General features: G+C 44.3%; 1 protein-coding gene across 1 annotated transcript in view; it reads right to left on the bottom strand.

Annotated features, from left to right (window-relative positions):
- fgf14 (fibroblast growth factor 14) overlaps positions 1 to 22,656 on the bottom strand; it is a 101,678-nt gene extending 79,022 nt beyond the window's left edge. The window contains exon 1 of the mRNA XM_068572160.1: positions 22,010 to 22,656. Within this exon, the coding sequence (XP_068428261.1) occupies positions 22,010 to 22,217 (208 nt within the window). The 5' untranslated portion in view covers positions 22,218 to 22,656. The remainder of the gene's footprint in view (positions 1 to 22,009) is intronic.
- Positions 22,657 to 23,220: the final 564 nt, after the last annotated feature.

The following is a 23,220-nucleotide window of genomic DNA, read 5'->3' as shown; positions in this document are numbered from 1 at the left end:
TTAAAAATATGCGGCATTGTCATCTCACCACTGAGCGTCTAGCGCAGTGGTTCTCAAACTTTTTCTGTCACGCTTTGGAGGAAGCAAAATGTTCAATCGCCCCGACAACATTGGAACAAATCGGTCCAACTTTTTAAGACTCCTCCATCTGTGCTTTTTTAATTAATAGATTAAAGAAAATTGAAATCCCTTTCAAGTAAACCAGATTGCTTCATCTGACAGAAACTAATAACATGTGCAATCACTTTGTTTAAACAATGCAAATAAAGTTATGTTTGTACAAAAAATAACTCATATTTGGCAAAAAAAGATGACCAAGGAAGCCGGTTGGATCCCTGTTTTCTCTCCATAGTTTCAGGTTGAAGTGTCCTTGAGCAAGACACTGAAGCCCCAGAGCTTCACAGCCGCACAAAGCTCCTTCATTACTAAGGATGGTAAAATGCAGAGAATAATTCCCCCACTGTGGGATTAATAAAGGCTTCTTTTTAAAAAAAAAGTAAAATATATTTTTTTAAAGAATCCGCATCTCCCCCGCGCCCCACCTGTAATACCTCTGCGCCCCACTAGAGGGTCGCGCCCCACAGTTTAAGAAAACCACTCGTCTAGCGTAACATATTGTACTATTCTCCACTGTGAGTCCATGAATCGTTATTGATCTCCATGGAAATGGCGAGGAGGATACATCACAAAGATAAATAGCAAGAGGGGGGTCAGATATTGAGCTCGGCGCTGTAACGTGATATTCAGTCTCGCGAAGTGCCACAAAGTTTAAATTTCACCGCGTGTAAAGAGGTGTGAAACCGAGAGGAATGGATGCCTTCGATGTGTATCTCTGGTTTCTTTGTCGCACCATAAACATTCCCAACAGATCGGTACATATGTCGACTACTTGTTACAATAGTGGTGGAACAGTTGGCTGGTTCAGGTTCTTGAGGAGGTATTGTGCGGTGTTTGTACTCTGATGGTTGAATGCACTTATTGTTAGTTGCATTGGATAAAAGCGTCAGCTAAAAGAAATGTTTTAGTGCAATGTAATGTACTGGTAGAAACCAAACAATAAAGATGTGGAACGGCAGTCACATTAGTAAGTGTTACCTGTCGTTGCAACGACGGGTGTTCATTTTAATGCTCCACCCCTCCATTAGCCGCTTACTATGAAAGACGTTTGCCTGAACCTGCATCGATGGCGGGGTTTTAAAAGCGGCTCTGGCTTTGACACCGCAGACAGGCCGGTGACCTCTGCGAGCCGTGGAGATACTTCCACCAAGGAAATGTGACTTTGCCTCAATCGTTCATGACGAAGACTCGTCTTTCCGTCAATAATTCAGAGGTCAGATAATGAGGTCGGCGTTGTAACGTGATCTTCTTTCTCCCCTAAGTGCCGCAAAGTTTCAATTTCAGTGCGTTTAGGAGGTGTGATACCGAGAAGAATGGATTTCTATCTCTGGTTCTGTCGCACCATAAACAATCCAACACCCGATACATACACATGCTCGATGGGTAAATATGTTGACTACCTGTGGTGGAGCAGTGGGATGGTTCAGATTCTTAAGGAACTGGCTCTTCTTCCCACTTGCTCAGACTCATGAAGGGTGGTTGTTTATGTTCCCGTGGTTAAAAAAGTTTAATTTTGGATTCTGTCAAACTTCTTGGAATTTCCTTTTGATTAAGCAGCATGATGGCAGTAAGTTTTTGGGCCTCGTTTCATCTTCAAAACCTCAGCCGTCTATGATTCACATGCGGAGCTTGATGACCGTAATCCAACGCCCGGAAAGGAGGCGTCGTCTGCGAGGCTCAGCTGATTTACACATTATAATACATTTGTAAAAACAAAATTCAAATAAGGATTTGTTGCACCAAAATATCTTAAAGTTATGACCCTTTTTACTGCAGCACTAAATGTGGCAACAACAAAAAGAAGATGGAAATGGGACAACACATTAATTGGGATGCTGATTGAGCATCAAGCCGTGAATATCTCCTCAACATTTAGAGACCCAAAGAAAGACAGAAAAGTAATGTCTATAATAATGTCTATTGTTGCTCAAAATAGGGGTGTGAGGGGCGAGGGGGGGGGGGGGGGGGGGTTAATAGTCATGTAGATTTATTATTAATCACAATTCTTTTTTATATTTCAAAAGAAAAAGTCCCTTTAAAACCACCAGCTTGGGAAGGGAGTGGGGGGAGTGGGGATTTTTAAGACAAATTCAACTGTTCACAGCTCAAAATTGCATGCAAAGAAATCCTCATAGTTTTTTCTGAATTCAGAAACTGAACTCTTGAAGCGATTCGGCAAAGAAAGATGTCCAAAATAGGTTTCAAAAGCAATCCCACACTGCTCATCTGTTCCTCCCCTCCATTTATGGTCACTATTGCAAACCCACAGTGTTCAAGGGCAGCTTCTTTTCCCTGAGATTAAGTTCCCCCCCCCCCCAAAAAAAAATCGATTTGGTTGATCAGTCACAGATTGGCCGCGCTGGTCATGAATCATAAACGTGTCATGTACAATATAACAATAGTGTGCTAATCAGATCCTCTGACGGAGCCGAGTAGGGAGGAAATGGAAGAAAGCGCAGAAGAAAATGAGCAACATCTTTCTGTGAGCTAAGGCCAGAGAGTTTGTCAGAGAGGGTAATTACTCAGCAAAAAAAAAGGGATCGCACTTGTACACAGCTCCAGCTTCGGCGTGGCCCTTGGTTCTTGCCCGAGCGAGGCTCTGTGTGAACACTGTGAAACACCTCTACTGGACCGCTGCTCTGCGCACACAGCGTTCTGACACACTCCCACATTCAACACTGCAAAAGCATCCTCGCAGAGGCAGGTTGCTACAGGATCAGGAGCCGTCTTTAAAGCGCCGTGTCAACCCTCAACCATGCGGCAGAGTAAAAAGAGAGGACACAAGAGAGGGTTACACCAATGTCGAATGATTATTGTTGGCGCCATATTTTCTGTTTGTTTATCTCATTATAAACTACCTTGAAGATTGTTTTCAGCCTTTTAAAATCCAGCAAGACGACGGTAAAGGAGGCATGGCACAACTACTGCTACTGATGTAATGACTGAATAAATCAATGCGGAGCATAATACAACGGTGTGTTGACTGTTGTGTGTAGTCTGAGAAACCAAACCCTAAAGATGTGGAACAGCAGTCAGGTCAGTAGTGAGGATTACAGCGACTGCTTTTAGTGTCATTTTTTCATCCAACCGTAACCACTCATCTTGTTCCAGCTGACATTGGGCGCAGGCGAGGTCACCCTGGACACATCAGCAGACTATGACAGGGCTGACATAGAGACAGAGAACCATTCACACTTGCATTCACATCTACCTACCGTTTGGAAACGGTGACATCGTCTGTGAACTCACAGAGCGACTAGTGGGGAAGGAGCTACATTTGAAATCCGAACTTTGACAGGTCTCGACTTCTTTTTGCACATTTAAAGCGCTTCCACATCAAGTCCCTTGTCCATCACACCCGCTTCCTGCTATTCCTTGACTTGTTTCAGCTTCTCCAACACGTGCATCGCTCCAAGACAGAAGGCAGAGTAAATATTGTCATCTTTGAACAGACAAGTGCTCAGAAGAAGAGCAACAAAGACTCTGTATATTGATGGGAAAAATCTCGGCCAATTTGGCTGACAAACTTCCCACTTCCCACTCGTCTGCAGGCATTCATCGGTCCTCACATCACATCTGGGGAGTCTTGGATACAGTACACTTTTTTTTTTTGGTGAATAAGTTGGCTTGTTGAGTAGTAGTTACATAACCGGTAAGCCTGACGAGTACTGTTAGAGGACATTATTCCTTCGAGGGCGTCACAAAATGCGGCCTTGAATTCGGGAATCTGTTGCCGTAAGAGCAGGTCCGTCAAAGGGACTACTTTATAATAGTCATTATCAAAGAGCAGTTCTCACATCACATGTCGGGCAAGGTGTTGAGACTGAATGCAAACTGTGAAGGTCTTTTTAGCGGAGGAGAGGAGAAGCGACGAGAGGACACGAGAGGACACGAGAGGAGACGAGAGGACACGAGAGGACACGAGAGGAGACGAGAGGAGACGAGAGGAGACGAGAGGAGACGAGAGGAGACGAGAGGAGAGATCGGTGCCACTGGACATCCACAGTCATGCATCAATCTTCTTGGCTTCCTTGCTCGGCTTTGAAATAGGTTCATATTTTATGCAGGACAAATAATACGGAATAAACTCCAGAAGCATTGCATACATAATGAAATAACCTCCTACTCTTTGGCATGCTCCTGCATGAAAAAATAATCGGAAGAGTGGACCACACACATACACACATAGACATGCAAACATACTCTCTGTTTCACACACACACATACACACACACAGTGTGACCTTCACAGGTTTGATCATCTGCAATGCAGTGATTGGTTTTATTGGTGTGGAAGCAGACTGCTTTTGATAAGACTCTTTTTTTCCCTCCTGGTATGAATTGATTTCCTACATGTTGCTGACTGTTCACGCCGATCGCACTGTGAGCCAATGAGGTGATCCGATACGAGCAAAGGAAACATAGTTCGCCTTACGCTTGACCCGTCTACTGTCGAGGCGGCTGGACTATATTAGAAAAAAAAAAGGACAACGAATGCAATAATCGCTTCAGACTCGTCCAAGCTCTCCGCCGGGACTCACCGTGCTCGCCTTCGGCCTTCAGCGCCTTGCGTAACCGCCGCTCCATGATCTTGGCGAAAGACGCCGCCTCCATGGCAGGACGCTGGATCGAGTCTGACTCCAATTTCAACTCAAATTTGGAATAAAACTCAACCCTTTGCGCGCCGCCGCTCCTCTCACACACCTCATCGTGTCCCCACGCGGAGCTTGACGCAACCTTTTAACCCAGAGCGTGGCCACCTCCTAACTAACACCCACACGTCACCTTTCACCCACTTGTGGAGACCCTCCCCAACCACAAGCCCCCGACGCGCAGATAACCGTATCCCCACAGATAGCGCCGACACCTCCCGCAAATGCCTGGTGTCACGGCGAAATGGTGCTTGGTGAAATGGCACAATGTACGTTCTGCCCCTTTGTCATGCGCCCTGTGACAAAAAGCTTCAGAGTTTAGCAACATGTTTGCACACAGAAGCAGTTCAGCCTCCGCCCACGGCCTCCACCCTCGGCCCCGCGTCCGTCTGGGTCGCCGACACGCTGTACACCGAGTGCTTCGGCCCCGTCTTCTTCGGCTGGTGTGCATAACCGGAAAAAAAACAACTGGCCTCGCTTGCACAAGGGAGCCGAGCACTCACCGCCACAAACAGGTCACTTAGTCACCGCCCGCCCCATCATCTCCCTCTCCACTCTCTCTCTCTCTCTCTCTCTCTCTCTCTCTCTCTCTCTCTCTCTCTCTCTCTCTCTCTCTCTCTCTCTGTCTCTCTCTCTCTCTCTCTCTCTGTGTATTAAAGGACAACAGCCGCAGGAGGGTGAGGGGGGGATTGAACTTCAAGCGAGGGATGGGCACAGGGTTGAAAATAAGAACTTCCAAAAAAGGTCATCAAAGCAACAAAGTGTCGGGATTGCCGGCTGTGGTGAATGAGATGAGGAGGCTCTGGGGGTGGTGAGAATTTTTTATTTATTTTACACGGGAAACTGTTTCACTGCCCCCAACAATGTAAACAAAAATGAATGGATGAATGCACGCAGTGAGAGTAGAAGAGAGAGAGTCAGAGAGTCAGAGAGAGAGAGAGAGAGAGAGAGAGAGAGGAAGAGAGAGAGGAAAGACAGAGGCAGCAGCAGCACAATACTGGCTGCTGCACTGCAGCAAAAAAAATCTACACAGCATACCGTAGCCACCACACAACCTCCAGCACTGCACAGAGCAGACCCCTTTGTACGGAGGGAGAGGGAGTGATAGAGCGACGGGCAGAGTGAGGGAGACAACGTGTGTGTGTGTGTGTGTGTGTGTGTGTGTGAAAGAGAGAGAGAGAGAGAGAGAGAGAGAGAGAGAGAGAGAGAGAGAGAGAGAAACTGGGAAACGCATTGTTATCTGTGTATTAGTGGTTTTAACAAATGACACAAATCCAATCGCATCAATCGAAAACAAAAGAAGGAAAATAAAGGACTATGTATGCGTTTGTAAATAAAAAGCCCTGTGAGAGTCCAGAGCAACGCAACAAACAACGGACGATGCACTAAATCGGTCCACTTTTACTCATGGATTCAAACGCAACACAGACTGAACACGACAAAGCCGGTGATGCTCGACTGTGGCGACGCTTTGTGTTGGCAAAATGTTAAAAACCAGCCGCTGAGTGGGCATTCAGACTGAAAACAGCCCTGCGTTTAAGCTAGGGCTGCTAATGATTTAAACATGTATCCAACTTTAAGAACCGGCAAAGTGTTGCCAAATCTTTTCCAAATAAAATAGCTAGCAGCACTACCAAAATGAGCTAAATCTAGAGAAAAAGGCCACAAAAGGATCACAATGACAACGAGCACAGCCATCAAGCTAGCAGTGATCGCGCTACAGTCCCGCAGATCCAGATTTTTCTGGATCCAGATAATTCCAGGTACCAGGAAGAACATAGTCTCCTCAGCGGGGACTCCTGAAATCTGGACGATAATGATATCCAAAGTTGGAGGAAAAAAAAAGGAAAGTACATGGTCGATTCGGCATCTATCACAAAAACTCACAAAGAGCGAGCTTTGAAGCAGTTGAGAACAGAACAGAGAGGCTGAAACACTGAGGGACCAAAACGTGGCCAATGAGACACACCTGACGACACAGAGGGGGGAAACTGTGGGTTCTGCCTCCAAAAAGAGGGAAATACATTAGAATAAAGGTTCCCATCAAAATATAACATAAATACCAAGACCTCAACAAAATCAAAATTCAATATTTTCTTGGGGGAATATTGACTTGCCATGGATGCATCAAAAATACAGCGTGTCAGCGGGTTAAAACCTGGGGGGGGGGGGGGGGGGCTCAGCAGAACAACACATGGAACGTCTTCAGAGTCTGACTTCTCTTTTTCATTTTCGATGGATCTCTGTTCTCATCTCGTTCTCACCGTTGACTTTCAGTCCGACAGGTCGACCGTACGCGCAAGTCGCTCGTCTTCTCCTTACCCGAATGACACCTTGTGCCCTTGGAGATAAGGTATCTCCATATTGGCATGATGACCATAATAAGGCAGAGCGATAGTGAGACAGAGAGAGAGAGAGAGAGAGGGAGAGAGAGAGAGAGAGAGAGAGAGAGAGAGAGAGAGAGAGCTTCCTGCTCCGCTCATCCCGTCAGCAGCGAGCACAGTCAGATGATGGACAACAGTAATAAATGAGCTACGGGCCAACTGTGAGTCATGAAATTACATCAGCAATCAATCATAATCAAATCATTAAAATGTACTTCCAGCACAGGAGAGACGCAGCCCAGCTGACCTCGCTCTGTCTCCCTTACCCCCCCCCCCACGCCCCCACCACCTCCTTCCTTCTCCCACCGGTCCTCAATGCTCTGAAACACTACAGCAGCAAGCCATCTCTTTACAGTAGCGCGCCTCTGGCTGTGGGATTTGTAGCAACGTGTACAGCGGCTCAATAACACACACACACAGGCACACACACACAGATATGTTCAGTCTGGTGTGTTTGATAAAGGTTAAAGACGCCACATCCCCGTCATCAGAGCCACGGGGAACAGGAACCCAACCTTCCCACGCATCGAGCGTGGCGACGAGCCGATGTGACTGCTTCATGTTACAATGCTACGTGACGGCCTTGAAAGCACATTACTGACAGCAGGGATGGCCTCCCTCGTCCCTTTGAGTACAACAGGTCCATTAGTATATTATTTAAATCATAAGTACAGTGTTGGAAACTGATGACGTGAGCGCTTGTTGATTTATTGTATTTCTTTTTGTGACATTTTTCTCTGTTTTTTAAAAATCCACTTCGTCTTTCTACAGCTCACGTCCGGTTTCCTATTGGATTCATTTCATCTCATCTGCATCTGTGTGTTTTCCACCGCTTCGACTCTACGTTTCCATCAAGCCCCATCAAGCCCCATCAAGCGCGAAGCCTCGCCGACTGTTTTCCCTCCTGCGTACCTGCGGAGCCGCCCGCTGTTTATGATTCCATCCTCAAAAGGAATAATTCAGAAGCAGATTGAAATACTTTTTGTTGTCACTCGCGAGAGTATTATCTTCTGATTGAAGCGGCTTACAGCAGCTCCGAGAGATCACTTTGTGTGCCAGCACCGCGTCCATTCACCTCGTTCTCGACTACAAAAGCTCATCATCAGTGTTTAAGCGTGCCACAGTTTTGGTGGCCACTTCCTGCTTCTTTGTTTAGAGCAAACAGTCACCTTTTCTGTCCCGATACAATGGAGGGAAGACAATGAAGAACGTCAAGATATTGTGTGTTCTTAGCAGTGAAGTAAACCTTGAAACTTCACCAAAATAAGGTCTGTCTTGACAAAAATGCATGTTAATACTATCACTAATGAAATACATAGTATGACCTACATGATGTTTGCCTGCACACACATTTGCTGTGTACGGCCAAGGTGGATTAATATGTGTATGTTTAGGAAAAGTATTTCCCTTTATAAAGCAATTGTTAGAATTTATACTGTTGACAGTATTTGTTAAGAAGTATTTACCGTGACCGGGTTGATGGAAACACAGCATTTATTGTGCAACCTTTTCACAAATCACCAATAACAGAAGACTATACATAAATAATAATTGCACTTTCAAAAAGTATGAAGTCTAAGGTTACACCATCCAATTTTTTTTTCCTCCCGATATAACTTCAGGAAATCTGTGATACTAAACACTAACGCTACCAGTTTTCCACCTTTTAAATCTGTGTACCACGGGGTGGACCCATTGCAGTCTTTGTCCTGTAGTATAACATGATGCCAGGGATCACTATGGTAATAAACAGTTAGTCAGCCACCCCCCACACCCCCATCTCCCTCTCCCTGAACTAGATCTATCCAAAAAAAAAGGCGAAAAAGACGAGAATTGATCAACAAAACCAACCCAAAGTTTTTAAATGAAGCTCAAGGTCAATCACAGCGCTGTTGTCTAACTTTTAAATAGTTTCCCCCTCTCTGCTTGCTGTCAATTGTCATTTCAGCTCAAACCGACGCTCCTCGGTCCTGCTCATCATTCCTCGGGTTACAGCAACTCACTTCTTCAACACCACCACCAGTGTCTGGACTCCAGGGCGGGATTCTGCTGTCGCAGATGTCAGCATCACTACGCCTCGCTCATCCTAATTCAGGATGGAGGAGTCCAGTCGCCAAAGACTTTGCACCATCAAATATATGCAATTGTAATAAATTATTGTCAAACTCTAAAACGAGTCTCTCGTGATTGAAATGAAGTATATCTATCTATCTATCTATCTATCTATCTATCTATCTATCTATCTATCTATATATATATATATATATATATATATATATATATATATATATATATATATATATATATATATATATATATCTATATATATATAGATATATATATATTACTAACATTTATTGTACTCTCAACCTCTATTCGGAAAAATAAATATCTTGTTAAACTGAATTTACTAAATTTGTGGTTGTAACCACCTGTACACACCACTAAACTCTGACTGAGATGAAAAGCTCCAGGAAAAAACATTAGCTAGATAGTCTTGACATCACAAGTTTTTGGTGTGTTTGGGGTTCTTACACTGATGTGGCCGTCTCTGCATCTGTTACAGCTCCAGTGTGACTGTACTCAGAGCTGTGCCAATGGCTTATGTGAGCAACAGCTCATAGGGAACCAAAACCGAAATAGCTTGAGATACACTGGTTCTGTGTTGAATTGTTTTGTTTTCTCCGCTCGCTATAAATCAATGTGACTGTGTTGCGGTAATGCACATATCTCTTGGAGGTTATAAATTCACAACATTACTTTGGGTTGGATCCAGATCTGAGATGATAATGGGAAAAAAAAAAAAAAAGGAGAGGTCTATGGATTGGAGCACGAGTCGTAGAACAGAAGATAAGACCGCCGATGTGTGAGAGCGGAGTACTGAGGTATTCGAAAATAGGGAGGCTGAGGGATGTGGGGCGAGAGATGGGTTCACACCAATACCGATATCAGGGCCGAGACTGTCTCAGTGAGCTGGATCGGTAACATTGCATTCAATTCTACAGTGTCTTTATTATTATCGGTTGCTGCATGAAAAAAAAACTTTAACGCTTGAACTGATTCCTGTTAATGGTTCATGAATCAATGTATTTACTTGTTCGGTTTGTTTTTTTGCAGCCTTAAGTTGAGACTGACGCTACCTCACACACACACACACATGAAAAGGATGACAGCAGTCACTTGCACACAGTTTTTCCCATCGCCATGCCAACATAGCGCACCTCCGGGGTTTCTTTCAGCCGGAGCTAAATGGTACCTTTTCAAAAAACATCTCCACTATAATCACATCAGCGTTCAATCAAAGGGGGAAGAACAGGTGGCGGCGATATCAATACCCATGCAACCTTTCCTTGGACGGTTAGTTACACGGCCCCTCTAAAATAAGGTATGATGAAGACTATATCGCTTAAGTTCTCAGGAATATAGAAATAGAAATAAGTATGATGTTTACATACACATAGTAACGCCCTCGTGGGAGTCACGAGCTCACACCGTTTTTTTTCCCAAAGACCAGACTCTTGTCGATGAGTCATAGATCTCAAACACAGAGGAAAGCTTGCCACCTGCTGTGTTAAAGTTTCAGAGTTTACTTTTTAATGCTCCATATAATGTGAAATGGGATATCATACTACTAAAAGGGAATAGTTCATTCCCTTTTTATGTTGCGACTAGAAAACTGAAACAAAGGCACACTTTAAATAATGGTACATCCACTTTTCCTAATCGACACGCAAATGTGAGACCGCACCACTGCTCAGAGTGAAGCGTTCATTGCTGATGGACAACCCGTCACGTCTGGACCAGCAATGCTTGTAGAGAACGCGATGACGTCATGACGAGACTACATTGTGCCAGCTTATGTAACTCAATGGTGCTGTGATTTTCTTTCATTTCTCTTCCTTTAACTAAATGAAGTGTATTTAAGGGGGGGATTTTTAATAACCAATTTCAGGATCTCAAAAAAAGACAACCCCTCCTGAACTGAGGCCTTTTGAATTAAAATGTGAAACCTTCATCAGTCTAACATAGATACACAATGATGTACAACAAGCCTGGCAGCGCAGGTACCTCCGTCATGACTCTCTTCCAAAGTCATTTCTCTGCCGTCTCCACCGCTCGGTCCCGATTGTCCTGTTGTTACGCAGACATGTCTGAACCCTCATGTTTACAACGTGTAATACTAAGGGAATACATCAAGAGAGAAGTAGAGTCATTTGCTCATAAACTTCTCTACAACCAGACTTATTTGTTTGCAACCAGAGGAGTCGCCCCCTGATGGCCATTAGAGAGAAAGCAAGCTTAGGGCACTTTAGCGTTTGCTTTTCTTTTTGAGAGCAGAGGTGGCCGCCTGCATGTAACACACACACATACAGGGATTCAACAGCTGCCACCTGGTATTGATGTGATCACATTAGCCAGGACTGTCAGCACAACAGGGATCAAATACAAGAGAGTCAACAATCCTCTCCATATTGTGGAGTCAACACATGACACATATTTGCAGAGGCTTCAAATCATTACTGATTATCTAGACTGTTAACCACCTGTTACCAATGTTGACTACATTATACACTCAACTGCCACAGCAATGTTTTCCCCCACACTCTGACACAAAAGCTCTCTCTGGAGACAAAGTCCTCCCATTCAAAACGTTCTCATCCAATCTCACAGTGTTTAGACAACGACGGCACACTGAGGCCTTTCTTACACCTCCGCGTGCATATTTCGATAACGATGATGAACTTTAAAAAAAAAAAAAGGGGTGTGGGGGGGGGCTTATCCGTCTCAGCTCGTCTGCACAACTGCTCAAACTTCTGGCCCCATGAATCAATAATCTCACAGTCTAACTGCATTATTCTCCCCCGCTCTTCATCTCCCGCTCTCATCACTTTGTCACTTCATTGAGGATGGCGGCGCAGTGCATCAGGAGCTCAGTGGCTCCTCTAGGGTCCTGGAAGTAGCGAGCATTAAGATGTGTCTATAGTGTTCGAGGAGAACCTGCTTAAGAGTTTGAGTTACACCCTCGCTCCTCAGTTCTCACACACAACGCCACGCCTTCGCTCGCTCGCTCGCGGAAGTGGGGGATCTGTCACACAGCTCGTGCTATCGAGGGCAGCGGATGAGCCAAATTACAAGATGATTTATGGAGCCTCCCAAAAAATTAACGGGGCAGAAAACCACGTGGGGAAGAGCACGGGATATACTCTCCTGTTGTAATGACTATTTTTGAGATGCACCTCAAATTCCCGAGTGTTCCTTGACAATAATAGAGCTTTCAAAAAAAAAAAGGATGCGTGCCCTCGATAGAGACACATGTAAACCACTAAGCCGGCGAAAACAGGGATTCCTCGAAATGCTTGTTAAGTGGTCATTTAAAATAAAAATTAGGTTAATACAATTTTCACATCCACTTTGTACTAATTCCCCTACTGTGTGAACACCAATAATGGACAGGGATTAGGACTAACTAGCTCTATACTACAATATGAGAATGTTTCTTTATTTCGACGACCGTTTAAGATGTTGATTTGTTCATTTAGGTAGCCATCAAGTGCGTACGAAAGACCTCTTTTATTACACGTCTTGCTTTAAAACTAGTTAACACAGCGTTTTGACTGAGCGAGCTGACCGTTAGCTAGCTAGCCACGGATAATAAAATCTGCCGCAGGGAGTTATCATTTCAGCCGGCAACATCTAGAAATCTATCACTTAGCTGCGTAGCAAGGCTGCTATTATTTGAACAGCTTCAACAACAAATAGTTCAACTTGGCTCAAAATTTTGCCGCAAAGCGACGCCATCCAGGACAGAACGGGCAGTATAGCCAAAGAAAAAAAGTGCAAGAGAACATCACCGGTAGCAACATATTGTTCTTGACCATACTAGCAATTTCACTGACCCTAAAAGGACTTAAATATGTAGGTCGAGGACAAGAAGGTTCATTGAAAAACCATTCCTTCCACTCTCATAACTGTGTCAGAGGTACCATCCACAAATGGCCAATTTCATCCCCACTGTGTCAAACATGACCCGAAAAGGCTCCAAAAATTACACGGTAAACTGATGAGTTGGGGATTTTGTAGCCAGAGGTTTCTCAACGTGACTGCTGTATGTTCTGTATATTGCGTGTGAACACTCTAATACAATGAATATAAAACACAAAAGTCTAAAATGTCTAAGATGTAACCTTCTAAATCAGTTACTGGGGCAATCACAGTTTATTCAAACCGACAATATTATCTTGAATGTCTTCAGTCTGCTAAGTGCAAGGAACAATAAAAGTAGCCACTTTGCACCATTAGCTAGAAAAACACATACCCATCCTCTGTGCTGCACCTCCATTTGAAAAGATTGACTATTTCTCTGTGTTGACGTCCAAAATGCAGTTCATTGTCCATGAGCCGACTGAAGATGGATCAAATTAGTCTAGTTTGCTTTAAAGACCAGACAGATCAGCTCAAAAACAAGCTCTCAAATATCAAAGTCCAGCCTTCGCTCTGCTGAAATGGACCCGTGTCTGCGTGGGCAGTTTTATGATCTCAATATTTAAAACTGCACAATTGTTTTTTGGACAAAAGTCCTGTTGTTACACTCACTTTTCGTCATGATCTCTAACTTTGAAGTTGAACTTTCTAGTTGCAAAACCACCAAGAAGGCGACGGCCAGAACACCGAACTCAAGGCTTACAAAACAGCCATTAAGACCAACCAATGGGTGGCGTCACAGTGGTAACGTCCACTTCTGACAGTCCATATTGGCAACTGGATAGATAAATGTAGGCCCAATATTCACTCTTCATTTGACTTTGGTTTGAAAGGAATGTCTAGCTCCTAAACACACTTTGTCCATCTGCTGTTTGCTGCTGCTGGGCAGGTAACATACAGTGTGTTTTTAGTAGTTTTTCACCAAAAACAGATGCTTGCTGTGACTGCAAATGTCTCCAATGAGAGCAGCGAGGCTGAACCGAAACTGTAAATGTGTGGGCCCTAAAAACAAAACAGTTAGCCGAAAGAAGCAGAAGCTGAGAGGATCTGTAGAGTCGTCTAATATTTATATGTATCTTCGTCTCGAGGTCCAACCCTTTCACATTCATTAGGCAATTTGACCATTGATGATCTACAATTGTATTATAGCAGCTTTTAAGCCAATAATACAATTTACAGCTCAGTGCTAGAAAAAAAAACGCTGAAAGAACACAACGACACTGTTTTTACGACGTGACTCAACGATGTCCTGTTTTTAACATGACACGGTGTGTAATAAAAGACATGTTCGTGTGCATCGCTTCACTGCACTTTCATTTTTGAAATGCACACCTGCGATAACGTGCCTCTAATTAACAATGTTCAACATTAGAGGATCAGACAAACAGAATTTGTTATCCATCCCACAACCTACGAGGGAACTGATCCATTTCACGGTGTCTCCCCTCTAAGTGAACTCCCATGAGGCCTAACCTTGAGAGAACAGAGAGCAGCTCTGTGACATCGTCCACCTGCAGATCCAGTGGGCAGTCACCCTTGGATGGCATGCCCCATCATTTCTCTCGCCTCTGCAGACGGGAGCATCCAGGAAGAATCCAGAGTACTCTGCGAGACGCTTTGTGTAAACTCAACAGGCATTAATCCTACCTTTCTACAGCCCACGTTCTCTGTTTGCCCTCTTTTTGTCCTTCTCTCTAGCTCTTTACATACACTTTATAGGCCTGTGTATTTGTACTCTTGTGTGCACTTATTTGTATGTAAACTTGATTGTCTCTCAGCGGGATTTAAAATAGCTGTCAGATACTTGAATCTCATCACCAACTGAAGGTCATATTTCTCAAGAGCAGCTCAGCGATCGGACAAATGTATTCAGTGTGGAAACTGCTGCCATTATCCCGGAAAATAAATAAGTAGATTTGCCGTGTTTCAATTGTCAAAGCAAATTTCCAGTGAACTTTTGAAATGACTCAAAATGGTTTGGACGAATGCACTCGGCCACCAGCGTAGCTTCATCAGAAGTTGCCGACGCATGGCAGTAATGCGCCAGTAAACCGAGTAAAAGAAATAGAGGTTGCGACCCGGCAATGAAACCGGTCGGCTTGGCCCTCCAACCATGTCTGACACATCTCCAAAGGAAAATGGTGAGAGGGCTTTAGGGATTTTTTTTTCAATTAGGCAAGTTTTAATTGTTCTTTTCATATCAGCTTGTATTGGCCACATTTCATGCTCTCTGGAGACAAAGACAAGCATTCACACGTTATGGGACGCCGACAGCAGAAACAGCTGATCAGTCACGGTTGCTGGGTCAGAATGTATTTGGGAAAGGCGTTTCATATCCCAGTGAGCACATTACCTCTTTTTTGACAAAAAAAGTTCAAAACTTTAAAATGCACATGAAAAATATGTCAATAGAAACACAGACAATGTTTTCTTGTTGACCTTTGACATATACCGAGAGCAGATAACCTTCGCTATCTTTCTAAATGACTGCAAAACCAAGTTTCCAGATTTTTGACACCGCCATGACAAGAAAAATGATTTTGCCCCCTATTAATTACACGCTTTAACCTCTCCTCCTGTATATGAAATTACACGGCGAGGTGATGTGTGCATGCTCAGCTATTTTTAGAAACAAAAGGTTCATCCAAGTCACAAGTGAAGTGCTGTTTTTAGAACGGCCTTTGTAAATGTGCAATCATTTGCTAAACTTGTTAACCTTTTTTTCTATCTCAGCTGCGATATGCCAGGGCATGCAGTGTGTGTCATCAGAAAAGGCTCTGTGCAGTTTAGCCGCTAAACAAACTTACTGTAACGTTTCTGTACGAAACCTAGCAACATGCCACGCTGGTTGGAGGATGGTATTTTTAGCCGACCCTGCTGTTATTCTAATTGTGGGAGTTCTTGTTCAAATCCTACCCATCCCCTTTAATTACACTGCTATTTCATTGTTACCACAAATTAAACTCGCGTGGGTATGTAACACAAACGAATCAAGCATCTTTTAACCACAGAGAAATGCTTTTCAATTCACCAGCGGGCATGAATTTGTGAAAGAAAAAAAAAAGTTGAGATATCCTGCTCCTTTTCTGAGGTGAAATTGGGGAAAAGGCACCAGCAGGAAAAGCCAAGGTATTAAAATGCATATGTAATTTCAGATTACACTATGTAAGCCTCTGCTCAGCAAAGACCAGCGCACAGTAAAAAGAACAATGTATAAACGAACATGCGTCTTGCGAAGGGGACATTCAATATGCTGACGCGGTCGTTTTCTTTAAAAAGGTTATCCCCGGCCCATATGAACCTGTCAAGTTTTATAGCCAAATACATGCAGACCGTTGTAAAGTGATCAAAAATGCCATTGTCCGAACAAGTGCCTTTTGTTTATTTACGTCTCCAGTTAAGCACTGCTTTTATGATTTTACGAGACACAATAAATTAGCATTCATAGATTCATCTCCGAATGGTTTATGTCCCACAAAAGTTCTCAGCTTTAAGCACCAATATATGATTATAGTCTTTCAACAGCCAGGATGATTGGCCATTTCAGACACTCAAATTAATTATCTTGGGTCACTGCCTCGTGAGTGTGAGGTCGACCTCGAAGTCGCAGGGTTCCTGCACATTTCTCCATTCTTTTCCGTCCTGCGTATAGGAACACGCCCCGCACACCCGTGGAGCGTGCGAGAGCTACAGCGCCGGAGCTTCGGTCCGGCCTCCCGGCTCTGTCACACGCGATAAATTTGAGTTTTACTTGATATGCTATGAGCCATCCTCACGTGGTAGCCGGGGTGTTCTGTGACCTGCGCTGTCACTCTGCTGTCAGTGAGCTAATGCTGTGCTGCTCTGAGGAAGCCACCTTCTGACTTCACACACTCACTGCAATTCTGCTTTTTCAGTAACCTGGCTGATTCTCTATCTTCAACTTTTACGCTTTTTTAGAAAATGCAACGCCAGAGAAAATGTCAGTGAACATCCAATTCATTGTCCGTTTTACATGTGGCACATTGTGACATGACTTTTTCTTTTCAACATCTAACACAGAATACTCATCATTCATTGTAGACATGAGACCATAAACTGTTTATAAGAAAGTGGACGTAGACGTCGTGATGGCACCCACTGGTTTGTGGACTGCCGCTTTCAGCGATTTAGCTGTCGCCATGTTGATATTTTTTGCAACTGATTACCATATTTGGAATAGGGAAGAGTGACATAATGACTTTGGTAACGGCTCTTGTAGCGGCAGCGACCTGTCAATCCCAATAGCCCCGCCCTTAAGCATACCCTGATTTATGGTCTGTTTGACTCGAAATGAACCATAATGTATAAATGAACATCATGCTGTATTGAAGAAGACTTGAAATGAAATGAAATGAATGAATGAAATGAAATGAAAAGTACTTTATTAATCTCCAAGGAGAATTTTTTTTGTCACAGTAGCAGCATCCCACACTTACAGACATTCAATGAAATAAACTAAGCTAAACACACAAATCAAATCTAGAGATTGAGACATAAACTCATGTTTACAATGTTTAATGAGGGAATAAATCAAGAGAGAAGTAGAGTATTTTTTTCATAGACTTCTATGCAATCAGACTTATTTTTGCAACCGGAGAAATCGCCCCCTGATGGCCAGTCGATACAATGCAAGCTTTTAAACACTTCCACATTGGCCTCACTCAGCATAACAGGCCTGCTTGGGATCCATAGTGGAGCGCATTTGAAGTCCCGCCCACTTCGGAGGGGAAAATTGTGGATAAATCAGAAAGCTATGCAGTCTCATGTTTGCTAGTGCCTTAGTTAACTACACTAGCTCGCTAACTTTCCTCATCAGTATTTGAGTTATTAACTGTGACAAGGTGCCAAAATAATCCTTTGATATGCTGAAATCTGATGGTTTTAAGCTACCTACATGCAAGAGCCATGTCTATTCAATGATGCTCCCAAAGTTTCCAGATGACAACTATGTGGTCATTTGCACACTCATCAATGCTACACAGGCTGCAGGGCGGAACTCACTGCGACTCCATCCCTTCCACTCAGCGAGCTCATCACTTAATTGACTTAATGAAGTATGTTCTCTCAGAGACATGTACCAATGCTAGGAGTGAACATTAAGGGTTGGCCAGCAATGCCAGACGGACCAGACCGCTAACCCTGAGGACAAAGCACCAAAGAATTTTGCAGTAAAACAGTGACACGGCTGAAAGAATATCAACTATAAAGGCATGGTGGGACTAAGAAGCTCAAAGTGGCAGGCAGTCGTTACGTGATGGTTAACTCACATTTGCAAAGAAAGTTGTTTTTTGCAGGTTGCTCCAACTTTGACCCAGAGTGTTCATTTGCATCGGAACGCAACATTTGTTGGTGGTTTATCTTATCTAAAGACACATGACCTTTAAGTGACAGCTTCCAGATTGTGGATGTCTCAAAAGGGAGGAGACCCTTTCGACAATGTAATGTTAACTATGGATTACCCATAAACTTTGCAGAAAAACTGCCTTGGCTGCATCTGGCTTTCACATGAAACCATATGGTTTATGTACTTCAATAAATATTCCACACATATCTATCTTATTTATGCATCAAAACCGCTGAGACAAATGCATTACCACGAGTTTGAAACAACAGAGTGAATATTAATTTACTCCCAGCTTTTCTTTTAGGGGAAAATTATTCAGAAAGATCAATGAGAGACAATAACTCTTCACAATCTACAATCTACCATGTCGTTGAGAAAACATTGGAGGCTCACAAACTAAAAGATACATACATAAAATACATACATTTAAATAAACTATTAGCTATAATATATATATAGTGGAGTAATGTCTACCTCCAAGGCGAATGAAGTTTGTTGAAAGCCATTGAGAGGCAATTAAAAAGCTCCCAATCGCGGATCTCGCATCTTTAACCCATGATGTGTCACTTTAAATGCAACGCTGTCTGACATGATCATTCGTATTGTATCGCTTTACATTCCAAATTGTAAATCTAGAGCTCTCTGTAAGTCTTGATTGAAGAACAGTTTTCAATGATTAGAAAAACACATAAATGCCGGCTCTCACCAACACACACGCTGTAGGGCTACATAGACACAAAATAGCAAAAGCTCTCACCTCACCCCCGCATTTTACACCCGATAGGTAACCACCAACCTTCAAGAAAAAATAAAGTGCCACCTGCTGGACAATCGTCACTACTTTTAACCTCATCAAATGCAATAGTGATACAGTTCTAAGTTTGCTATTAAGACTGGCAGTCCTATTGATACAGCCCAGTTGGCTTAGTAGTAGCTCTGTGTTCTCTGTTATGTTGTGTTACTAAAAATACAGCCACAGGACTGGAGCACTATATCCAGGCCTTGTGTGCACTATACTGAAAACACCCGCTCTGCCGACAAGACGGCCACACAGATAATTCTCTGTCTGTGACAAAAGGTACTCGAACATCTTCCACGGTTGTGTGGGGCACCTCTGTAGCCGAAAACAAACCTGTTGTGCGATTGTTACTTGACAGTGTACATTCAGTGAGTTAGCAGTTTTTAAGTCACACGAAAACAGCACTGCACCCCACTGACACAGTCTGCATCTTGGCCTACTCCATTTCCGAGCGAACCGCCGTCCCGACCCGCTGCTTCAGCACAAACCCCGGCAATTGTGCCCACGTCATCAGTTTATGATAATGTAATAGTGAGCCACCACAAGTGAGCCCCTCTCACTTTGGAAAGACACAAGGCATCAAATCCCAGACACCTGACAGCGGGAATCGGCTTTGAACGATTGGCTGCGCGGCGTTGAGCAGCAGTTAGGGAAGTTAGTGTCTTGGTGCGGCTTTTCCACTGAGCAGCAATCAGTCAGTGATCACCCCCAGAGCCCACTGTGGCTTAACTCCAGATTGTGCCTTTCATGTGATCAGCATTTTTACATTTCAGACCTCTACAAAGATAAATACAAGCCAGACGTTGACAAAAAATAAATATAGATAACACACAAGTGACAACATTTCCTTGTTTTGTTGATACTTCCAGATTATTTAGTGTATTTTCCAACATTTGGAAGAAAAACATCTTGTTTGCGACACATAGGTCTGTAAAGCTGCACTGCTCCCTTGAATAAACAAACATGGCAGCATGGCACAATGCTCCATAAAAAATGTGTGAAAGCGATTGGTGTGGGAATATTAAACAATATAAATGAAGAGTAGTTCAAACATGTGGTGTGTATTTTATATAACTACAAATAAACCTAATAATGCATGTGTCTTTAGCAGTGCATCTGCGATGCCGGCAAAGGGATCTTCCACTTCCTGGTGTTTTGCTAGTTGTAACATTTGCAACTCGGGAAAAACATTTTTAAAAAGTCTTCATTGTGTGGCCCCCCTGAATAGGTTGTGTTGGTGTTTTGAGTCTTGAAAGATTCTGGAAAGGTCTACAAATCTGTGCTTCATATGCTCAAAGGAACAACAAGCTGAGGTTTTCCTAAAACTAGCTAGTCAAGTTACCAGCTACTGCACGTTAGCTTAGTGGATCCAATGTGATACAATGGCCTGAATGTGGCCACACATCGAAGGGGGACATCATTTTATTTTTTAATAAATAGCTTTTCTAGTAAACAATGTTGTTGTTGTTGTTGTTTTGTCGTTGCTCCTGCAGTGCCAGCGAGGCAAAGCAGTCCAGTGATGATGGTGGTTTACTACACTGCAGATGCAGTGTCGCTGGGTCTTCACACCCCCGACATGAGGTAACAAGTAGCCGCTCTACACGCGGTCCACCTGGGGCTCTTCTGCTTCCGGCCCGTGCGGCAGCCTGTTGAAATCACCGCGACGCTACTTTGTTTCGCTAAACCTCCACAATGTTAGCTTACATTTAATTAGCCGGAGCGTTCAACTAGGTGCGAGGCTGAACACACACACACACACACACACACGCACACACACACACACACACACACGCACGCACACAACCAAAAAAAAGTCCAGCGTCTGAATCGAAACGATGTTGGCTGCTCCGGTGCAGGAGGATTCGCATTAGTGCGGTGGAGCCCGGCTCCTTTCTACGTGCCGTGCTCCTGTTCGCGCCTCGGCTGCTCTCGCTTTCTCTCACCACAGTATCAACTCGGAGTTAAAACAAATAAAATAAATCACATTTCGCCAGGCCCGCGTGAGGAATATTGGCCTGCAACAGCCAGGAGGTGGACATGACAGGATAGTCTGTCTCCTTCCAGGCTGGTTTGCGACAAAGCGAGCCTACAGCCCCTTTTTTTTTTACATGGAGAAGTGGTGGTTGCAGAGGGGGGCAACGCTGCTGCGGTAAACCCGAAGATGGGCATAACCTGGTTCTGGGGAGGGAGGGAGGGAGGGAGAGGACAGAATAACATTTGCGTGGATTTGATCCACTTGGATACAATCTATTCTGTGCGCGCGCGAGCACGCGTGTGTGTGTGAGCGCTATTTAAAAAGTTAGGAGATCATGGTGCCGTGGTGATGCAGGAGAGGGGGGGGTAGGTTGGTGGTGAATAAAGAGGGGAGCGGGGGGGGGTTGTGTGTCTGTTCCGTCCCCAGAACCTCCGGGCTTCTCTGATAGTATGCTGCACGGAATAAGTTGCCCCCTACCTCCCCCTCCTCCCGGCGCCTCTGCATGATACCAGCCGCTGCATTAATACGATTGCAGATCCGTCACCGTTACAACAAACCAAACAAACAAACGAATAACGCAGATGCGCACACACACACACACACACACACACACACAAGCGCGCACGCACGCACACACACACACACACACAGAGACACACACACACACACACACACGCGAGCAGTCTCTCAAAGCCGGTTCACAGCGAAGCGGAGGCATAATAGGGATCGAGCTTACCACTTGGGTTCTTGTTTTTCTTAAGACTCTTGCCACAAAGACACTGCAGCATATGCGTTCCTTTGCTGAAAATGTTCCAAAGAAACCACATTGATTTGGGCGAAGAGCAATCCAGTGGCTTAAACACCCAGATAAAGATGAGACCCCTGCGGTTGCATAATAACACAATTGGATCAGTTCTCCGGGACAAGGCGACCAATTGCACCATAAAAAGAAAAGAAAAAACACACACAGGTACATCCAAGTCCTATTGCGTGTTGCGTTCACGTGGCGAGGTATTCAGGGTCTTGTCAGACTTCGCAACAGCGGTGTGTTTCCCTCCTCCTCCTCCTGGCGTTTAAAGGATGCCTCCTCAACTAGTCGATGACACAAGACACACTCCTGTGGCTCGCATGTGTCGCACCGGGGAGGAGGAACGGGGCCCGCCGGTAAACAAACACACGCAAACTAACGTGAGAACAGTGGAGCACGGTGGGTGTCCGCGGAGAAGACCATTTGCCTGTTTAGTTCATCACTGAGGGGAGGAGGGTGGATCTGCACGGCATCAAAAGCCAAGGGAGGATGCATCCTCTGCACAGACTGCTGCAATGATAGCCCCAACAGAACGCCACATTGCCGGAGTCCGATCTCAACGCCTGTCTTGTGTGTGTGTGTGTGTGTGTAAAAAAAAAAAAAAAAAAGAGGAGGAGGAGGTGGAGGAGGAGGAGAGAGAAAAAAGAAGCAAAAAAAGCAACCGGCTGCTTTTGGCGAGGTCAGATAACGCCAACCTCAGTTCTCATTTCTTGGCAGTCCCACACCGCAACCGTTTCTGTTTTAAAAGCCAGGTTTTTTTGGGAGGTGGGGGGGGGGGTCTTGGCGCGTGTGTGCGTTTGTGATGTCCGGGAATCCTGGAGTGTGCGTCTCGTCCGTGGTGTTGGTGTGGTATTTTTTTTATTGTTTTACCTTCCTCTTTCACCACCATCACCACCAAAAAAAAAAAGATTTAAAAAAGTCTGGTGCGCCCTACGCCAACATTTGCTTGCAGATTTCGTCCAGCGTCGGGACCTCTGGTAGAAATAGACCGGGGAGGAGGGGTTCAATTGAAAAATTGGCTTTCCATTACGTAAAGTCGTAAACACGTGGTTTATGCGCCGTCATTTCACTGATGCCCTCGGAACATTTTTTTTTAATTTTTATGATCCGATTGACAATTCTTGGAAATGACAGTGGCT

Source organism: Clinocottus analis, unplaced genomic scaffold (assembly GCF_023055335.1).
Source record: "Clinocottus analis isolate CAN_PGR_092001 unplaced genomic scaffold, fCliAna1.0.p SCAF_12, whole genome shotgun sequence".
NCBI classification, from domain to species: domain Eukaryota; kingdom Metazoa; phylum Chordata; class Actinopteri; order Perciformes; family Cottidae; genus Clinocottus; species Clinocottus analis.
The sequence above is the reverse complement of the archived record's forward strand: the minus strand, read 5'-3'. Positions and strand labels throughout refer to the sequence as shown.